Source organism: Aquarana catesbeiana, linkage group LG03 (genome assembly GCF_042186555.1).
Source record: "Aquarana catesbeiana isolate 2022-GZ linkage group LG03, ASM4218655v1, whole genome shotgun sequence".
Classification (NCBI taxonomy): Eukaryota; Metazoa; Chordata; class Amphibia; order Anura; family Ranidae; genus Aquarana; species Aquarana catesbeiana.
This window is the reverse complement of record NC_133326.1, coordinates 559,552,532-559,570,506: the sequence shown is the minus strand read 5'-3', so window position 1 is coordinate 559,570,506 and position 17,975 is coordinate 559,552,532. Positions and strand designations below refer to the sequence as shown.

At 45.2% G+C, this 17,975-nt stretch overlaps 1 protein-coding gene across 3 annotated transcripts in view; it reads right to left on the bottom strand.

Moving 5' to 3' along the window:
• The window catches only part of LMNTD1 (lamin tail domain containing 1), a 246,028-nt gene that overhangs the window by 148,873 nt on the left and 79,180 nt on the right, over positions 1-17,975 (bottom strand). For all 3 annotated transcript variants that reach the window (XM_073621760.1, XM_073621758.1, XM_073621759.1), the window contains one exon: positions 14,245-14,430. In XM_073621760.1, the coding sequence (XP_073477861.1) occupies positions 14,245-14,430 (186 nt within the window). The remainder of the gene's footprint in view (positions 1-14,244; positions 14,431-17,975) is intronic.

Below are 17,975 nucleotides of genomic sequence, written 5' to 3'. Positions count from 1 at the left end.
CTTCCGGCAGGCCATGGAATCGCTGAGCAGCGCTTAGCTGATCCCCCACTGCTCTCCCCTTCTCCCAGCTGTCAGGGGGGATCTCGGGCCCCCCTCCCTCTGCAGTGCTCCGAGCAGGCAAAACAGCTATAAGAAGGTATTTGACACAATTAGATTACAGAAACACACACCTTTTACATAATATACTACTGTAATAGAGAGGATTCTAGCATTTTACAACCACTTTTACTATGTTCACACTGAGGATTCCTGACAGGCAGGGAGGGAGAGGGTAAGAGAAGACAGCCCTTTAAATGGCAAGCCCTACCCCGAAAATAAGCCCTACTGTGTTTTTGGTTACCAAAATTAATATAAGACACAGGTTTATTTTCGGGGAAACACGGTATACTGTGTAATTGTTTCTATCCAATGCGTGTGTTTTCTCTCTGCTGCCTTATTTCTCTGTTATCTGTTATCTGTGTCACTTCTGACAGCTTTTCCTGACTTCAAGAGATAATTGGAAAAGGGGGAGGAGAGCTCCAGCACACAGCCTGTGATTGACACCTGTGCATGTTCCCTGTGTACTGTGAGGAGGGGGTGTGTCCCTTCCCACCAATCAGGGCTCAGAGCTCTCCTCGTTGAGCTTTGCCGTGTAAGGCAGGCTGAATGTATCAAGTTGATCAATCGATGAGCTTGGGTACAACCAGCATGCTGAGTTTTACCTGCTACTATTGCTAGCGGCTTTTAGAGCCCTTTCACACTGGAGCATGTGCCGTGTTAAAGCTAGCGGCACCTTACGGGCTCTGTGCGGGCGGGAGAGGGGTGCTTTTAGCCCCAAAGAAGGGGTTAACAAGGGGTTAAAAGCGCCAATGCCGATGCCAAAGCGCTTTGGCAGGGCATTTTAGGAGCGGTGTATACACCACTCCCGCACTGCTCCGAAGACGCTGCTTACAGGACTTTTTTTTTTTGGTCCTGCAAGCGCACCGCCCCAGTGTGAAAGCAGCACTCTGGCTTTCACACTGGGGAGGCTTGAGAGGCGCTTTTCAGGCACTTTACAGGTGCTATTTTTAGCGCTAAAACACCTGAAAAGCATCTTCAGTGTGAAAGGGGTCTAATAGCTGCTAGCAATAATCACTGTCTTCTCCTGGAAGGTGCAGCTTCCCCCTTTAATGTGACCTATAAACTGTATGTAGCACCCTGATGTTTAGGCAGGGTTGCTCTTAAATTTATCTGCCAACTGATAGTTGCCTTGGCCATTTGCTAGGAGGTCAATTGATTTCACCTTTTCATCTTAATTCTGGAATTGCTGCACTTCTCTCTTCTGTCGCTAGGTGGCCGGGTATCTGGTGACATTAGATAAGACAAGGGTATTGCAAGGACAGATTAGGAATGAATGGGGTGTCTCAGCCAATGGGCAGGGATTTTCTTGGGTCCCTTGGCCTGCTGGGAGAACCTATTTATTTGGGTGAGGTCAGGTGATCGGGGTTCTGTGCCTCCTGGGCGGTTGTCTGAGTGGACGTGTGTCGTATTGCCCTGGGCTGCTAGGCCAGAGACCTGAGACCTATCCCGGGGACATATGGCTGCTAGGCTATCTGAGGGTTTAACCAGAAGCAAGAGAGCAGTGTAAGGTTGGGATTGTGGCTTGCAGTCCAACAAGAAGTAATGGTTCCGCCAGCCGAGAACCTGTCGTGGTCATAGGTAGAGGGGAAGCTGTCGCCACTAAGGGACCATCCACCTTGTTACCAGGGACCACTGTGAGGATATAGGAGACAGCGTTTCTACACATGCAGACGTGGTGTCCGGCTGGGTGTCTTTCCCTGCATGGCTGTCCATCTATAGAAGTCTCAGAGTCTTCAAATTAACATTGCAACTACTAAAGGGTGTCCTGGCCCTAACCCGCTCTCCCACAGTTCCGTTTAAGAGAAAATAAATCTCTTTGCATTCAAGAAGTGTCTGGCACCCATTAATCTACCTTGCATTGCACACACCATGCCTCGTAACCCACTCTACACAGAAGGATGTCAGCGGTCCCTAAGGCCCCATTCACACTAGCGCGTTTTTTGATGCATTTTGCATTTTGCAGAAATGCACGGGAATTTTTTAACATGGGTTCCTATGGAACATGTTCACATCAATGCTTTTTTGTATCTCTGCGTTTTTGGAAAGGGTCGGGGACTTTTTTTCATGCAAAAAGCAGCGTTTTGCATGTAATGGTTTTCAATGGACAAGCATCAAAAACGCAAGTGTACCGTTTTTGCAGCGTTTTTGATGCGTTTTTGGTGCGTTTTTGGTGCGTTTTTGCCGGTTTTTTTTTTTTTTTTAATTTTTTTTTAAGACTGTAAAAAAAAATGAAAAAAAAAAAAAAAAAAAAAAAAAAACGCAAAACGCAAATCGCGGCAAAAACGCCGCAAAAACGCGGCAAAAACGCGGCAAAAACGCGGCTCAAAAACGTGGCAAGCATGAAAAAAAACCCTCCAAAAACGCTCAAAAGCAACATGCATAGGTGTGAATCGAGCCTAACTCTGGAGGTCATCATTAGGCCTGGAGAGGCTCGGGACTTGGCTACATGTCTCAGTTGAGCAACAAACTGAGATCTTTTAGGTGAAGGGAAGTAAAAATAAAAAACTTAAATAATATGGTTGCATAAGTGTGCACACCGTTAAACTAAAACTTTGTTGAAGCACCTTTTGATTTTTTTTACAGCACTCGGTCTTTTTGGATATGAGTCTATCAGCATTGCACATCTTGCCCTGGCAATATTTGGTCACCCTTCTTTGCAAAAACACTCCAAATCTGTCAGATTGCGAGGGCATCTCCTGTGCACAGCCCTCTTCAGATCACCCCACAGATTTTCAATCTGATTCAGGTTTGGGCTCTGGCTGGGCCATTCCAAAACTTGAATCTTCTTCTAGTGAAGCCATTCCTTTGTTGATTTAGATGTATGCTTTGGGTCGTTGTCATGCCGAAAGATGAAGTTCCTCTCTATGTTCAGCTTTCTAGCAAAAGGCTAAAGGTTTTGTGCCAATATTGACTGGTATTTGGAACTGTTCATAATTCCCTCTACCTTGACTAAGGCCCCTGTTCCAGCTGAAGAAAAACAGCCCCAAAGCATGATGTTGCCACCACCATGCTTGAACGGTGGGTATGGTGTTCACTGTGTTCCATGGTATGTCTAATGCCTTGGAAATTCTTTTGTACCCTTCTCCTGACTGATACCTTTTAACAATGAGATCCCTCTGATGCTTTGGAAGCTCTCTGCGGACCATAGCTTTTGCTGTAGGATGCGACTAAGAAAATGTCAGGAAAGACCTACTAGAACAGCTGAACTTTATTTGGGGTTAATCAGAGGCACTATAAACGATAGCAGGTGTGTACTGAATCCTATTTAACATGAGTTTGAATGTGATTGCTTAATTCTGAACACAGCTACATCCCCAGTTATAACAGGATGTGCACACTTACTGTATGCAACCACATTATTTTAGTTTTTTATTTTTACTCCCCCCCCTAAAAGTTTGTTTTTCAATTGAGTTGTACAGTTTATAGGTCACATTAAAAGTGGAAACAGTTCTGAAATTATTTATCTTTGTCTCGTTTTTTTACATCACAGAAACCTTTTAACAGGGATGTGTAGACTTTTTATATCCATTGTATGTAAGGGTTTTCAACCACTTTAAGGACACATCACTGAACGCTATGTACAGCAGCCCATTGTAACGCACAGAGATACGTAAGGACAAAGTGATAAATGTAAGCCAAAGCTGTTATGGAAAAGAGTCATCTGGTAACAAGCTACTCCATTTAGGCCTCATGCACACTGGACGTTATAATAACATTATAAAATTGCCAGTAGCTTTGCAGTAAGTTTTTCAACGTCTTTCAGCATTTTTTTTGTTTTTGTAACGTTTTTTAATCAATGGGATCAAAAACGTTACAAAAACGCCAGTGAGCCGCGTTTTTGAGCATTCATCTGCGTTTTTTTATGTTAGAGCATTTTTACAGCTGGATAACTCCTCTCAGAACCCACTAGTTTTGGGTTTTTTTTACAGCCAAAAAATGCCCCAGCCAAAAACAGTTGATAACAGCCTATGTGTGCATGGACACATAGAATAACATGCTGGAGAGTTTATTGACTGTAGAAAAAAAGTCTGAAGCTAAAAAAACAGCAGCTGTAAAATTGTCAAAAAACATCCACTGTGCATGAGGCCTTAGTTAAAATGTATGGAGGACACAGCGTTGGAATCAGTGGATCCTGTGCAAGTAGATTACATAGAGCACAACAAAGCAAAACATGAACTTTTGCAAAAGCCATTCAGAAAGGTGAGTCTCAAAGGTGCTTAAGGACACCATTGACTGGACCCAAAACTCCAAACCTGGAAATTAATGGGACAATTTAAAAAAAAATAGAGTTCTTCTAGAGTGGCAAAAGTATGCTGATCAGGTCCTGTAGCCTCCCGACAGTCCTACTCAATAAGTAAGGCTGGCCATATATTGATGCATTTTTTCCAGTGGCGAGTGTCAGAATACCCAAACAAGAGCTAAATCTAATGGTATGCAGATGCTTTTTGTTTGACAGTTTCTCGCCCGATGGATATAGGGTGTTAGGGGGCCAACAGGGCCATTCACAATGCAAATTTCATCCAGTTCACCATGAACAAGCCAAAATTCACACAGCGTATGACCAGCATAAATCATTATCATATTTGGTCAATGACATCACCCAAGCCTTTGTTTATTTTTTTATATTCAGCTAAGAGGCTGGGCGCATCCATACACAATGAGCAGTCATTGGAAGAAGACGCATTGGCGGGTTGACGTTTTTTTTTCCGGTGGGCCGGTGAATATCATTCACTGTGATTCAGATGGATCAACATAGCTGGATGACATGATTGATCTGGGACTTTTTTCTTTTTTTTTTAATACTTTATTTTAAGAAAACTCACAGAAAATACAGACCGATGATACTTCACCGCAAAAAATCACAGCACTGAGAAACAAGTGAGGTCATAAACAATACACGGAAAAGGAAAAGAACAACAGAAGGCCCGACACTTAAGAGTCTCTGTACCCTGCGAGGGTTTTCTTTTCTTTTTTTTAACCTGGAAAAAAACGTCATGGGAAGAAAAAGAAAAAAAGGGGCGGGGGAATCCTGTCAATCCACCAACCCAGAAGATGCTCATTGGTACAATCTCCAATTAGGCTAAATTAATTCAGCAAGGCCTTGTACTCATCAGAGTATACATATTCGTGCAAGTAGAACCAATTCTTGAGGAATTTATCCCAGAGGCCCCTCTCAGTGGCCAGCAAGTCCTCTGTCTCATTAATTTCAGCCACTCTTTTCAACCAGACGGCTATGGGTGGAGCCTGTGCCTGTTTCCAAAAAGCGCTGTGCTGCTGTGATCAAGAGGGGTAAGATGGACGGCTTATAAGTCTTATGCCACGTACACACCAGCAGACTTTACGGCAGACTTTGCCCGGCGGACTGGATTTCGTCAGACAATTTGATCGTGTGTGGGCTCCAGCGGACTTTGTTTTCTCAAAAGTTGGACTGACTTAGATTTGAAACATGTTTTAAATCAATCCGTCGAAATCGAGTCCAGTCGAAAAGTCCGCTCGTCTGTATGCTAGTTCAACGGACAAAAAACGACGCTAGGGCAGCTATTGGCTTCTGGCTATGAACTTCCTTGTTTTAGTCCGGTCGTACGTCATCACGTACGAATTCGACAGACTTTGGTGGATTGTGTGTAGGCAAGTCCGTTCATTCAGAAAGTCCGTCGTAATGTCTGTCGAAAAGTCCGCCAAGCAAAGTCTGCCGTAAAGTCTGCTCGTGTGTACGCGGCATAAGGGACTTTTTTTAATAAAGGACTTTGTCACTGGTGTTTGTTTTTACCAATAAAGGACTTTGTCACTGGTGTTTGTTTTTACCAATAAAGGACTTTGTCACCAGGGTTTCTATTTTTTCCAATAAAGGAATAAGGGAGAAATCTTCCAATGAGGACACCTGTTCTAGCAGCAGGATTTTCCTTATTAGATATTAGATTGATTTCTGCTCACTTTATGTTGCGCCTACATGAAATGAAGGGAAGTCTTCCCAATGGGACACAGATGGAATAAAAGGTGAAAATGCTGTCTAAAAACAGAGGCACACTGTCCTTCAGGTGGTTAAATCTTCACCCCTAATAGATGCATTTGCACAGTGAGGGAGGTGTGTTGGCGAGATTCTCGTCTTCTTCCATTTCCCTATCCTCTTCCTTAACCACTTCCGGACCGCTGCACACCGATATACGTCCTAACTTTGAAGAGGGATATCTTTGTTATGGCAGCAGCTAGCTGCCATAACCCTGGTATCCTCTTCTTCGGCCGGCGGTCCAGTTTACGATAATAGTGGTCTCTGTGGCAGATTTGCCGCGTGATCACTTTTATCGGTGGCGGGAGAGGGCCACCTCCTCCCGCCGTGCTCCGGTGTCCTTTGCCGCTTACCGAAGTAATCGGCAGAGGCGGAGGCGATCGGGTCCTTCTGCTGGCTGGATATGGAGACGAGTAAGAGGAAGATGGCCCCCACTCATCTCCATACCATTGCAGGGCGGAAGCGACGTCAAAAAGTCACTTCCGGCCATAGCTCTTAAAGGGCCGTTTTTTTTTTTTTCAAATGACATTTTTATTTTTTTTTTTGCATTTTAGTGTAAATATGAGATCTGTGGTCTTTTTGACCCCAGATCTCATATTTAAAGGTGCCCCGTCCCGCTGAGCTCACATTATCTTTCACAATGTAAAAAAAAAATTGGCTAACTTTACTGTTGTCTTATTTTTTAATTAAAAAAAGTGTATTTTTTCCAAAAAAAGTGCGCTTGTAAGATCACTGCGCAAATATGGTGCGACAGAAAGTTTTGCAACGATCGCCATTTTATTCTCTAGGATGTTAGAAAAAAAATTTATAATGTTTGGGGATGCTAAGTAATTTTCCAGCAAAAAAAAACCTGTTTTTAACTTGTAAACAACAAATCTCGGAAAGAGGCTCCGTTCTTAAGTGGTTAATGGTCTCCATCTATTAAGCAGCAGCAGAGCACAATAAAGTTGCACGTTTTATCTCCCATTAGGAAGTGCTAACCCTGCCTTTCTGTGACACAAACCCAATTACATAACTCAGATTCATGGGAAACGAAAGACAGCTAAAATTAGCAGCTCAACTGTCAGTCTTTAGGGAAGGGCTGTTCATACGCTGACATATATAAATAATTGACTCTCCTCCAGAGGGGAGCACAATGCAACCTATCAAAATGGTAATTCATATGCCAACCTATGTACCTGTCATTGTGAAATGTATTTCTGCCAAGGTGTGTGAAAAGCAGCATGCAGAAGAATAGGTTTAAAGTGGAAGTATGGGTGAAAATAAAATTACATACACTATATGATGCAGTCTGTCAATAGCATTACCAACTTTCAGTGGAACGAAAGTCAACAATATTTGTACTTACCTCCTCTCCAACAGTCCAACATCCGCAAGGTTCCATTCCGGTAGGAATGAGACGAGTGTTGGGCCTGAACATAAGTCCAGACCAAATACGTGCTGTTTGGATGTTCAACTGAACTGTGAACATTTGGTGTGGACTAACAACACAACTTCTGGCTGTTAATGATTGCTAAGGAAGCAGCAGGTGCTTGCACCCGCCGCATCCCTACCAACCACTTATGTCACCCACCCATGGCTTATATGGCCAGGAATCCTCAACCATGTAAGCAAAGGGGTGGGGATAGAGGGTGACATCATTGCCTAAATATGAGCACATGGCCACCACTATCCCCGCCCCTTCCCTTCAAGTGCCAATGACAGCTCAGAGGTGTATTTTCAGGGACCTTTCGGGGGGTCTGTGTGCATTTATTTATATTTTTAACCACTACGCGCCCGCGCTATAGCCAAAAGACGGCTACAGCGCAGCGCTCAATTGCCGGGAGGGCGTCCCTGGTTGTCCTCCTGTTTACTTCCTCTCTGCACACCGCCGCGGGCGCGCATCAGGGGAAATCTGAGTTGGCCGCGTCCTTTGGACACAGCCAATCACAGATCATGCTAAATGGCCAATCACAGGGGCCATTTAGCACTCAATGGGAGTGTCCAATGAGAGATGATCTCATATGTAAACATATGAGATCATCTCTCATTGCCGGTTCTCCCTCCTCACACAGAGACCGTGGGTGAGGAGGGAAAGCGACCTGCAGCTGCAACGTGAGTGTTTGAACACTAACACAGTGCCACACTAACACAAAACACACATGCCCACCTGTCCCCAGTGCCACCTGTCCCCAGTGCCACCTATCAGTGCCATCTGTCTCCAGTGCCACCTGTCCCCAGTACCACCTATCAGTGCCATCTGTCCCCAGTGCCACCTATCAGTGCCATCTGTCCCCAGTGCCACCTATCAGTGCCATCTGTCCACAGCGCCATCTGTCTCCAGTGCCACCTGTCAGTGTCACGTGCCATCTGTTATCAGTGTCACGTGTCATCAGTGCCACGTATCAGTGCCATCTGTCATCAGTGCCACCTGTCAGTGTCACGTGCCATCTGTTATCAGTGTCACGTATCATCAGTGCCACGTATCGGTGCCATCTGTCATCAGTGCCACATCAGTTTCACGTGTCATCAGTGCCATGTATTAGTGCCATATGTCATTAGTGCCAAATATTAGTGCCATCTGTCATCAGTGCCACGTATTAGTGCCATCTGTCATCAGTGCCACGTGCCATCAGTGCCATCTGTCATCAGTGCCACATCAGTGTCACGTGTCATTGTCCTGGTGTTCCAGGGCCTTCAAAAGTGTAATAGGTAGTCAACAAGTTAGATGTGTAATTTATGCTCTTAGAACACATGATGGTGCTCCCTGCATGTTGGGCCTCTCTACATGGCCAGGCTGTGAAAAATTCCCACACATGTGGTATCGTAATACTCAGGAGGAGTAGCAGAATGTATTTTGTCATTTGTGGTATACACATGCCATGTGAGAGAAATAACCAATTACAATGACAATTTTGTGGAAGAAAAAAATCTTCATTTTGCAAAGAATTGTGGGAAAAAATGACAACATCAAAAACCTCACCATGCATCTTATTAAATACCTTGGAATGTCTACTTTCAAAAAAGGGTTCATTGAGGGGTATTTGTACTTTCCTGGCATGTTCGCAAGAAATGAGTATATCAGGTGTGATCAGTTTTTTATGATTTGCACCATAGCTTGTAGACTCTAACTTTCACAAAGACCAAATAATATCCACTAACTGGGTTATTTTTACCAAAGATATGTAGCAGTATAAATTGTGGCCAAGATTTATGAAGAAAATAATTTGCAAAATTTTATCACATAAACAAAGAAAAATGCGTTTTTTTTTTCAAAATTTTCGGTCTTTTTTCATTTATAGCGCAACAAATAAAAACCCAGAGGTGATCAAATACCACCAAAAGAAAGCTCTATTTGTATGAATAAAAGGACAAAAAATTCATTTAGGTACAGTATTACATGACTGAGTAATTGTCATTCAAAGTGTGAGAGCGCTAAAAGCTGAAAATTGGTCTGGGCAGGAGAGGGGTTTAAGTGCCCAGTAGGCAAGTGGTTAAGAAGCCAGCAAGGAAAATAAAACACTTTGTATTCCTTTGAAAACATCAGTGCTTAAATAATATCACTGCTCCCAGCCAAACAGAATTTTGAAAAATGTACTTTGCATTGGTACATGTTCCCCAGGGCAGTGCCCACCCTCCGTGCCCTTTCTTTTGACAACCCTTTGCTATTAGACAATAAAATGGGCATTTTTAATTTGACAGATTTGGCTCCCATTAATTTCAATGAGGTTTGGCATTTGAACACAGGACAGTTTGGCTCATCCCTACTCAATGGAATCTTCTCCCCACCTTCTCTCAGGTGCTGGCATTTGGCCGTATTGCGGGATGATGTAGCGTGGGATGATGTCAGTCACCCTGACGCCATGCCAAGAATATAAATTGAACTGTGCACACGCAGCTCAGTGTACATTCTACAGAACACCACAAGCAGGCAGGTGAGTTTACTTTATTGCAGAAGAGAGATTGCATTTCCGCGTTGATAATGGATCAGTAGCGCTGGACCCCTAAGATTATACCGTTGATGTTACTTATCCAGTGGTGTTTTGACTGAGTATTTGGATTGTTGGCTAGCAGCTTTTACATACCAAAGGGTAGCTAGAGTTTCCTTGGTTTGTATTGTAGTAAGCGAAATTTAAGATTCAAGTGCCACTCCATAGGTAATCATCCAGACATAAATTTATTCTGATGTAGAGATGATTTTAAAACAGAGCAAATGCGTTTTGGGCTCCAGAAATCTGCCCCTTCATCAGGGCTACAACCATACAACAAAATAATATATAAATACATTTATTGTATAATCACATTGGACATTAAAATAGACGTTACATCTAAAATAGTATTGAGTGTTTTCAATTTACCGTATATACTCGAGTATAAGTCGATCCGAGTATAAGTCGAGGCCCCTAATTTACCACAAAAAACTGGGAAAAACGTATTGACCCAAGTATAAGACGAGGGTGAGAAATGCAGAGGAATGCCCATCTGCAGCTGCATGCCTCCCTTTGTCCTGTGCAGCCTACCTGTACCCTGTGCATGTGTCCTGTGTCCTGTGCATGTGTCCTGTGTCCTGTACATGTGCATGTGTCCCTGTGTCCTGTACATGTGTATGTGTCCTGTACATGTGTGTTCTGTACATGTGTCCTGTGGGTCTGTTACCTTCACTCTGCTTCCCTCTGTTTCACCGGCATCGGGTCTAGGGTTCCGTTGAGTTTACTTCTGGACGACACACGCACCAACACTGGAGTACGTTTTCAATGCTTTATTAAACAAACGACTTAGGAAGTAGCAGGAAAGAGGTAGAAAGGAAACTCGCAGAAGAAACTCAAATATTCTCTGAAAGGGTTCTCTTGGCAAAAGGTCTTGGTATAAATCAAATACTATTTGAAAAGCGCTCCCCTCATGGGACACACTCCTTGCTCGTCTGAATAGGCCTCTCTCACCGGTCTAGCAGCCAGTACGCAGCACGAATCAAAGTCTCTGCCACAGACTTGTTTGGGAATAAAATCCGTACGATCCTCTGCCACAGGATGTATAGATTTGCTGTAGTGAAAGTCAGTCACAGTGCTTGAACCTTTAAGCCGAGCCGGCAACACTATGCTGTATAGTTACTTTTGGATACGTCCTCCAACCGAGTCACCAGGTCCCTCTATAGACCAGCATGCGGCGTGATCTCTCCAAGACGGGTCCACCCCTGGGATCTCCTCGGTTGTCCAGCTTCGTCACACAGGACCGACAGCTCAGGACCATTCCTCGGCCGCGGTGGCAGGCTCCAGACGAGCCTCTGGACCCACCCCTGCGCCGCTGTATCATGGGCCTCCCGATCGGAGGACCACGAGGTAGCTCCTTAACGCATACCTGTCGGCCAGGAGGGGCAGCAGGTGGCTGTAAAACGAACCCCAAAATATGGTGTCTGTCCCATAAATACCCTTGCCCAGAATGCAACTCGGAGGACCACCTCCACCGAGCGTGCCTCCGGGACAGAGGAGCATCCATACGCTTTAACACGTTGCCTTTCCAACCCTGACCAGTGGTAACAGCGACACCCATCGGTCAGCACGGAAACACCCACAACGTCAGCCAAGCTGGAACAGAGGCGCACTTTTAACCTTCCTAACACACAATTTACTAAATTTACCTAACATGTGGTAGATTGCAAATCTACCAGCGCTACATATGTTACAAGTGCTTTCTAACCATAGTTATGAGATCTGACCTGCCCCATTCCCAGTGGTGGCTGGTGCACAAAATTTTGCCATCAAACGCTGCCACTGTGCCATCAAACGCAGCCACTGTGCCATCAAATGCAGCCACTGTGCCCAAACGCAGCCACTGTGCCCAAGCGTTGCCACTGTGCCCATCAAACGCTGCCACTGTGCCCATCAAATGCTGCCACTGTGCCAAACAAACACAGTTACTGTACCAAACGCTGCCACTGTGCCCATCAAACGCTGCCACTGTGCCATCAAACACAGCTACTGTGCCAAACGCTGCCACTGTGCCCATCAAACACTGCCACTGTGCCCATCAAACGCTGCCACTGTGCCATAAAATGCAGCCCCTGTGCCATCAAACACAGCTACTGTGCCAAACGCTGCCACTGCCCATCAAATGCTGCCAGTGTGCCCATCAAATTCTGCCAGTGTGCCCATCATATGCTGCCAGTGTGCCCATCATATGCTGCCAGTGTGCCCATTAAATACTGCCAGTGTGCCCATCAAATGCTGCCAGTGGGTCCAACTGCCCATCATATGCTGCCAGTGTGCCCATCAAATGTTGGCAGTGTGCCCAACTGGCCATCAAATGCTGCCAGTGTGCCCAACTGTTCATCATATGCTGCCAGTGTGCCCAACTGCCCATCATATGCTGTCAGTGTGCCCATCAAACGCTGCCAGTGTGCCCATCAAATGCTACCAGTGTGCCCAACTGCCCATAATATGCTGCCAGGGTGCCCATCAAATGATGTCAGTGTGCCCATCAAATGCTGCCAGTATGCCCATTAAATGCTGCCAGTATGCCCCCCACCTGCTCGCCGTCTCCCCGGCACTTACCCTGTGGGGCAGCGGGTGATGGCGATGAGCGGGATCCTTCATGTGTCTCCTGCCTCATCTCCCGTCCTCTCCTCCTGATAGGTGTCCAATAGAGGTGCCTGTCTTTCAGCCAATCAGGTGACGGGTAACAGACCCGAGCACCTGATGGGCGGAGAGGCGGTTCAGTGTTAGGAAAGCGAATAGTCATTCACTTTCCTAACACAGCTGAGTAGACTGCGAGCGCCAAGCATGACGCTCGCAGTTCACCTATTTTAAAGCTTGCCAGCTCCGCTCAAGCCATACCTTCCACGGAGCTTCTGACGTCACTTCCGGTTTACCACTGGCACAGGGAAACCGGAACTGACGTCTTAACTCGGTGAACAAAGCACCTGAGTTAAGTGATGCTACGGGTGGAAGTTGTCTGGCACGATGCACTGCGCCACAAGCCAACTCCAAAGCCTGCAAATGAAGCGCCTCGTCTGCAATCTCGTGATTTCATTGATGTGGCGCTTCCCATAGTGCACTGTGTCCGGCGCCTGAACACAGTGCACTTAAAGGACATTTTTTTCTATTTTTTTTTTAAAGGGCCTTTTTTAAAAAAATGTTTTTTTTTTTTGTTTTTTTTTTCTCGTGACTGCTGGGGGGGGGGGCCATGATGGATCTGACAACAGCTATGAAGAAGACGGCTGGTTCAGGTTGATGTGTACCCCCTCCCTCTAAGACCCCTTTCACACTGAGCTGCGGCCATGTTAGCACTAAAAAGACACTCTTCCTAACGTCCTGCAAGCGCACCGCCCCAGTGTGAAAAGACACACTGAAATGAATGGGAGGTGGTTTTGAGGCATTAAAACCGACTCAGTGTGAAAGGGGTCTAAATGTATATCTAAAGCCTCGTACAAACAATGAGAAAACCGGATGAAAAATTCCACTTTCGATGCAATCGTGCAATAATCTGATCGTTAGTACACAGCTTTCGTTTGAAATTTTCTGAATGGACAAACATGAAAATTTTTCTCGTATGACACCGGATCGTCTGATTTTCGTTTAATTAGTACACTTTACGTCCAAAAATACAATACAAATACATTACATCACTTTCAATTTTTTTTCTGTCACACAAGAATTTTCTGACTTTAGTAATCTCTTCGCTTTCGATATGGAGACTAGCATGCAAATAAAAACATTTGATCAGTCGTCCGAATATCTCATTGTGTGTACTGGGTTTTAGGCTAGCCATAGATGATTATATATTTATCAGAGGATATCTGTTCAATCATATTAAACAATGGGACGCAGCGTCTTTCTGAGGCCTCACCCAATGATACTCCATCCTTCCCTTCTCAGAAAACAGAAATTTCAGCTCCGGGCGCGGAGACATTCCAAATATCATAACTGTCATCCTGAGGAGCTCATTGCTTCTAGCACAGTAATCCCCACCCCCACTAATCAAAAACACAAAGCATCTTTATATGAACCATTTATAGTCAGCCTTACCCTTACCATTCTAAATTGAAGTGCGGACAGATGGCAGGATCTATCCCAGCACTATATCACATATTTATATGCAAATCATGCATCATTATACATTCATTACATACCTTCCCACTCTACAGGCTTTTAATACACACTTACATTCTGGTTATAAACACTTTCTGTTTCACTTTGTAGTCGCTTTACTTCAGCCTCACTGGCCTCTTGTATTCTCTGTACTGCCTCCACCAGCGCCGGGCCTCCTCGGCTAATAGAGCGCAACTTATCTTCCAACTGCAACACAAGTACTTGTGACTGGGCAACCTGGGCTCGCAGGTCTTGCGTCTCCTGCAAATGTCGTCAAAAGAATGAGACATGAAATTCACAGCTGAGCTACAGATACAAATTAACACAGCTATGTATTTATTAATATATGATTCAATATATATATATATATATATATATATATATATATATATATATATATATATATATATATACAGTAATTTGTAAATAGAAGCAATGTAAGTATTGAATTTTGGCTTGTCTGCCTTTTTCAGTCCCTATACAGCAGAAGTCAGAGGGGGTAGGGGGAGGAAGCAGAAAAAAGAGCCAGTCAGATGTGCTGCAGTGCTTGTATGCTAATAAGGGACACATGGATAGGAGAAGAGAGCAGAGTGACAGAGATATGGTGGTTTATTTACTAAAGGCAAATCCACTTTGCATTGCAAGTGCACTTGGAAGTGCAGTCGCTGTAGATCTGAGAGGAAGATCTGAAAAGAGGGGAAGCTCTGCTGATTGTATCATCCAATCATGTGCAAGCGAAAATTCTGTTTTTTATTTTCCTTGCATGTCCCCCTCAGATCTATAGCGACTACACTTCCAAGTGCACTTGTAGTGCAAAGTGGATTTGCCTTCAGTAAACAAACCCCATGAATTCATTAGTCTACTACTTCTCCTTTTACTGTCCAGTCACAGGCTGAAGGAGTGACAAGACCTGTAGGTGTTAAAGTGACATTAAAGGCAGATTTTTTTATCTCTTCAAATCAAAAACATGTCATACTTACCTGCTCTGTGCAGTGGTTTTGCACTGAGCAGCAACAATCCTCCTCTTCTCAAGTCCCCCGCCAGAGCTCCTGGCCCCTCCCTCCTGCCAAGTTCCCCCTATAGCAAGCAGCCCATTCACACATGGAGCGTGGCTTGGCCCAGCCCCAGCTCACGGGCTCCAATTGATAGTAGTGGGAGTTAATGGCAGTCTCAGCTAACGAGGAAGAAGGGATCCGGGAGAGTCACTGCTCTCGTGCACATCCCTGGATCGAGATGGGGCTCAGGTAAGTATTGGGGGGGGGGGTCTGGAGGCGATGCTGCACACAGAATATTTTTTTACCTTCATGCATATGTAGCGTGTTCCCTAAGGTGCGGCAAATAGAAATGGATCCCCCACCCTGCACAGCCAGGCGCACCGTATCTTCACAAGCACACTGCAGTCAGGAAACAGTCCAGTGCTTTGTTTTTTGTGTTTTATTGAGGGGAATAAACTTGGATGGGGATAGGGGTATTATGGGATGCCCACTTGCTTTAGCAAAACTCTTCAGGGAGAACTTATTCTGTACAGTCTATGTACACACTCCTCAGCTTCCTCCAGCACATCACTTGCTTGCAGCACTAAAATCTCAGACTCAGTTGTCACATTGGGGGTTATTTACGAAAGGTAAATCTACTTTGCACTACAACTGCAAACTGCAAGTGCAAAGTGCAAAGTGCACTTGAAATTGCACTGAAAGTGCACTTGGAAGTCCAGTCGCTGTAGATCTGAGGGGGACACGCAAGGAAAATAAAAAACAGCATTTTAGCTTGCACATGATTGGATGATAAAATCAGCAGAGCTTCCCCTCATTTCAGATCTACCCCTCAGATTTACAGCGACTGCACTTCCAAGTGCACTTTCAGTGCAATTTCAAAGTGGATTTGCCTTTCGTAAATAACCCCAATTGTTAGATGATCTGACAAAAAGGGCTCAGTCAGATAAAGCAAAGGCCCATTACAGCCGGTGACCATGGTCCCCTTGGTGTTCTAGCAAAGTCCCAGTGCCCAGCTGTCCTTCTGTGGCTACTGATCCCAGCACCCCCTCTTCAGGCACTGCCAGGCCACCTGGCTGCAGCTGCCTCTTTCACTAGCCCTCCTAGCTAATCTTCCACAGTTCTCCCAGACTGACTCTGCAACCATATCAGACTGTTTTCCCCGTCCTCTCAGGCTGCCTCTCAGTCCTCCCTAACTGTCTCACCTACCAGCCATCCGGCTGTCTTCTCCTTGAAGATCTCCCGGACTTGCTCAATGGCTCCTGCTGTCCTCACACCTGCTCCCATGCATCCAGGAAGGATTTTTCCATGTTGTAGAAGGTCTCTCCAGCACCTGAACTCCAGACCCAAGGTCAACCCCCCCCCCCCCCCCCCCCAGACTAGGGGGCTACCCTTAAGGGTCTCCTCCATCTCCAGCTTCCACCTGAACTCTCCTGTCCTGCTGGGCTGGCCCTGAGTATTTGAGATGGCCTGCCCCCTGCCAACCCATCTGTTGGGGATTGGTCAGGGCCCTCAGGAATACTCCAGGCAGCTCCTCCTAACCTCTTGGTCTCATCAGACCACAGGACATGATTCCAGTAATCCATGTCCTTAGTCTGCTTGTCTTCAGCAAACTGTTTGCAGGCTTTCCTGTGCGTCATCTTTAGAAGAGGCTTCCTTCTGGGATGACAGCCTTGCAGACCAATTTGATGCAGTGTGCGGCATATGGTCTGAGCACTGAGGGATGACCCCCCACCCCTTCAAACTCTGCAGAAATGCTGGCAGCACTCATCTATCTATTTCCCAAAGACAACCTCTGGATATGACGCTGAGCACGTGCACTCAACTTTTTTGGTCGACCATGCCGAGGCCTGTTCTGGGTGGAACCTGTCCTGTTAAACTGCTGTATGGTCTTGGCCACCGTGCTGCAGCTCAGTTTCAGGGTCTTGGCAATCTTCTTATAGTCTAGGCCATCTTTGTGTAGAGCAACATTTCTTTTTTTCAGATCCTCAGAGAGTTCTTTGACATGAGGTGTCATGTTGAACTTCCAGTGACCAGTATGAGAGAATGAGAGTAATAACACCAAATTTAACACACCTGCTCCCCATTCACACCTGAGACCTTATAACACTAATGCCCCGTACACACGGTCGGATTTTCCGATGGAAAATGTCCGATCGGAGTGTGTTGTTGGAAATTCCGACCGTGTGTGGGCTCCATCGGACATTTTCCATCGGATTTTCCGACACACAAAGTTGGAGAGCAGGAGATAAAATTTTCCGACAACAAAATCCGTTGTCGGAAATTCCGATCGTGTGTACACAAATCCGACGGACAAAGTGCCACGCATGCTCAGAATAAATAAAGAGATGAAAGCTATTGGCCACTGCCCTGTTTATAGTCCCGACGTACGTGTTTTACGTCACCGCATTTAGAACAATCGGATTTTCCGACAACTTTGTGTGACCGTGTGTATACAAGACAAGTTTGAGCCAACATCCGTCGGAAAAAATCCTAGGATTTTGTTGTTGGAATGTCCGAACAAAGTCCGACCGTGTGTACGCCCTATAACAAGTCACGTGACATCGAGGAGGGAAAATGGCTATTTGGGCCCAATTTGGACATTTTCACTTAGGGGTGTACTCACTCTTGTTGCCAGCAGTTTAGACATTAATGGCTGTGTGTTGAGTTATTTTGAAGGGACAGCAAATTTACACTGTTATACAAGCTGTACACTCACTACTTTATATTGTAGCAAAGTGTCATTTCTTCCTTCAGTGCTGAAACATTAAAAGATATAATAAAATATTCACAAAGATGCGAGGGGTGTACTCA